The 1,133-nt window shown below is 58.7% G+C and overlaps 1 protein-coding gene across 1 annotated transcript; it reads right to left on the bottom strand.

Moving 5' to 3' along the window:
• Positions 1-179: 179 nt before the first annotated feature.
• VDBG_01348 (predicted protein) lies at positions 180-989 on the bottom strand (the record flags this gene model as incomplete). Its single annotated transcript, XM_003009619.1, has 2 exons — positions 180-391; positions 653-989. 2 exons carry the CDS (start codon positions 987-989, stop codon positions 180-182), a joined length of 549 nt encoding a protein of 182 aa, XP_003009665.1.
• Positions 990-1,133: the final 144 nt, after the last annotated feature.

The raw sequence follows: 1,133 nt of genomic DNA, 5'->3' as shown, positions 1-1,133 counted from the left end.
GCTGTCGCGGTGGAAGGAGTCTCTCGAACGACTGCGACGGCCTTCCATATCGCCGGCGGACTCGTCTCGGAAGGAACGCTCGCGCATGTCACGGCCACGAGGGCTCTGCTCGAACGGCCTGTCCCAGCTTCTGTGTGGTGAGCACGTCGGTCGTTCCCTGTCGTGGGATGACGACGGCCTCATCTTGAGACCTGGGTCGGTTTCAGGACGAGAAGCAGATCGATTGGAGTCGCGAGAATCGCCTTGATCGAAACGTGGTCTCTTTTGATGACTTTCACGACGCAGAGGCTCTTTATCCTGTCGCCGGCCGCCCTCGTCTTGCCGCCGGGTGTCGTCGTGAGGTCGTTTCCGGTTGCTGTTCCTCTCTTCTGCGGCTTTGAGAATGGCAGGACTGGGGCCCGCAAGAATCTCGGCAGGGGTTTTCCACTTGCGGAGGGGCGTTGCCGGCGGCTGCGGGCTAGGTGCTTTTGCCACGTCGCCTGGCTGTTTCGGCTGCTTTGGGGTCAGTCGAGCCTCACGCTGAGGCTTGAATGCCTGCCCCTTGGACCGAAAGGCAGGATCATCCCGCATCGAATCGAATTGTGGGATTTCTCGAACGGGCCTTGGGTCATCATCAATATTCATATCATCACAAAGTTTGGTGTAAACGTACATGGCACCTTGAGCTGCTGAGGGCTTGACAAGCTCATGGAACTCTGCAGGGCGCGACAGCGGACTGCGAATCTCGTCAGGAACGCGCGGCTCGGGCGGCTCGCGAAAGTCTGCCCCATGATTCTGATCCCAATCACGTTCGTTTCCGACCCCATGTTCGCGAGAGGCGCTGACCGGGCGAGCGTAAGGCGAGTCTTTGATGGAGGGCCGTTCAGCAGGGTTGATCGGTTGCGAACTTGGGTCACGTTCACGGGGCACCTGCTTTTCATGTTTGTGCCTGTCCCTATCCCTTCGATCATCGGCGTGGTGCTGATTCTTCCTGTTTCTCCCCCGACCATTGCGATCCTTGTCGCGAAAACGTTGATTTCTGGGTGGTTGAGCAGTAGAATCTTGGGGTCTACGACCAGATGGCCCATATGACGGGGGAGGGGAATGGTTCGCGAACCCTGAAGCAGACGGAGCTGGAGGAATAGGAGGCAACG

The sequence above is a fragment of the Verticillium alfalfae genome, genomic scaffold (genome assembly GCF_000150825.1).
Source record: "Verticillium alfalfae VaMs.102 supercont1.1 genomic scaffold, whole genome shotgun sequence".
Taxonomy (NCBI): domain Eukaryota; kingdom Fungi; phylum Ascomycota; class Sordariomycetes; order Glomerellales; family Plectosphaerellaceae; genus Verticillium; species Verticillium alfalfae.
The sequence above is the reverse complement of the archived record's forward strand: the minus strand, read 5'-3'. Positions and strand labels throughout refer to the sequence as shown.